Source organism: Camellia sinensis, chromosome 13 (assembly GCF_055761805.1).
Source record: "Camellia sinensis isolate YWXY chromosome 13, ASM5576180v1, whole genome shotgun sequence".
Taxonomy (NCBI): domain Eukaryota; kingdom Viridiplantae; phylum Streptophyta; class Magnoliopsida; order Ericales; family Theaceae; genus Camellia; species Camellia sinensis.
The window spans coordinates 123,480,557-123,482,069 of record NC_138973.1 but is presented as its reverse complement, the minus strand read 5'-3'; the positions used below and the strand labels follow the sequence as shown (position 1 = coordinate 123,482,069).

Below are 1,513 nucleotides of genomic sequence, written 5' to 3'. Positions count from 1 at the left end.
GCCTTTCAAGTTTAAGAGAGTTCATTTTAAGAGGTGGAAAGGAAAAATTCTTTTTTGCCTCAGCCTTTTGAAAGTTGCATATGTTCTTACCGAAAAGAACCCAAACAAAATCTCAACCGAGGAGATGAATGATGAAGACTACGAGGCACATGAAGCAAAAGTGGCTTCATACAATACATATGAGTATAAATGTCATTTTTATCTCTTAAATTGCCTTACTGATCAATTTTATGATTACTATGACACCACTTATACTTCCGCAAAGAAAATTTGGAAAGCTTTACACACTAAGTATGATATTGAAGAGGCAAAAGTAAAAAAGTATACAGCTAGCCGATTTTTTCGCTTCCAAATAGAGGATGGAAAATCTGTTGTGGAGCGAGCACAAGATTTCCAAATGGTAGTTGCAAAAATAAGATCTGAAAGCATCAAGATTGGTGACAACTTGATAGCTACAGGACTTGTTAACAAGTTACCGCCATCTTGGAGAGAATTCCAAAAAAGCATGTGCCACAAACAAAAGGAGACTTCCTTAGAGGCGTTGGTCACTCGCATTCGAGTCAAAGAGGAGGCTAGAGGCCAAGATGCATTAATATCACACTAAGTATGATATTGAAGAGGCAAAAGTAAAAAAGTATACAGCTAGCCGATTTTTTCGCTTCCAAATAGAGGATGGAAAATCTGTTGTGGAGCGAGCACAAGATTTCCAAATGGTAGTTGCAAAAATAAGATCTGAAAGCATCAAGATTGGTGACAACTTGATAGCTACAGGACTTGTTAACAAGTTACCGCCATCTTGGAGAGAATTCCAAAAAAGCATGTGCCACAAACAAAAGGAGACTTCCTTAGAGGCGTTGGTCACTCGCATTCGAGTCAAAGAGGAGGCTAGAGGCCAAGATGCATTAATAACACAAGAGGGTAATGACAATTCTACTACAAAGGTAAACTTTGTTTCAGCAAATAATAACTTACCCAAATGTCACAATTCCAAGAATGCTTATTTGAAGCCTTATAAAAAGAATATGAAGAACTATGGTAAACCTCACAATAAATGGATTGATCCAAATAAGAACCAAGGTCCACCACCTCTACAAAATTTTACATGCTTTGTTTTTGGAAAAAGTGGGCATATTGCTCAAACTTGTAAATTCCGAAAACGTGTATCTGTCCCAAAGGCTAACGTTGTCGAGGAGCCATTTGTAGCGATGATTACAGACATTTGCATGTTAATTATGTAGATGGTTGGTGGGCAGATTTTGGTGCTAATAGACATCTTTGTTATGATAAAGCTTGGTTCAAGGTGTATACTCCCTTTGATGATGAGAAAACAATTATGCTTGGTGACTCTAGTCAAACTAAGATACTTGAGAGTGGTGAGGTTGACCTTAAGTTCACCTCTAGACGTGTGCTTACTTTAAAAGATGTGCTTTATACACCGTCCATGAGGAAGAATTTGATGTCAAGTTATTTGTTGAATAAGATTGGCTTCAAGCAAACTATGGAATCTGATTAA

At 37.3% G+C, this 1,513-nt stretch overlaps 1 protein-coding gene across 1 annotated transcript; it reads left to right on the top strand.

The window, feature by feature from the left end:
* Nucleotides 1-710: 710 nt before the first annotated feature.
* Nucleotides 711-1,513, top strand: LOC114271982 (uncharacterized). Its single transcript, XM_082900868.1, has 2 exons — nt 711-1,143; nt 1,239-1,513. The coding sequence occupies exons 1-2, from the start codon at nt 711-713 to the stop codon at nt 1,511-1,513; spliced, it is 708 nt and encodes a 235-aa protein (XP_082756994.1).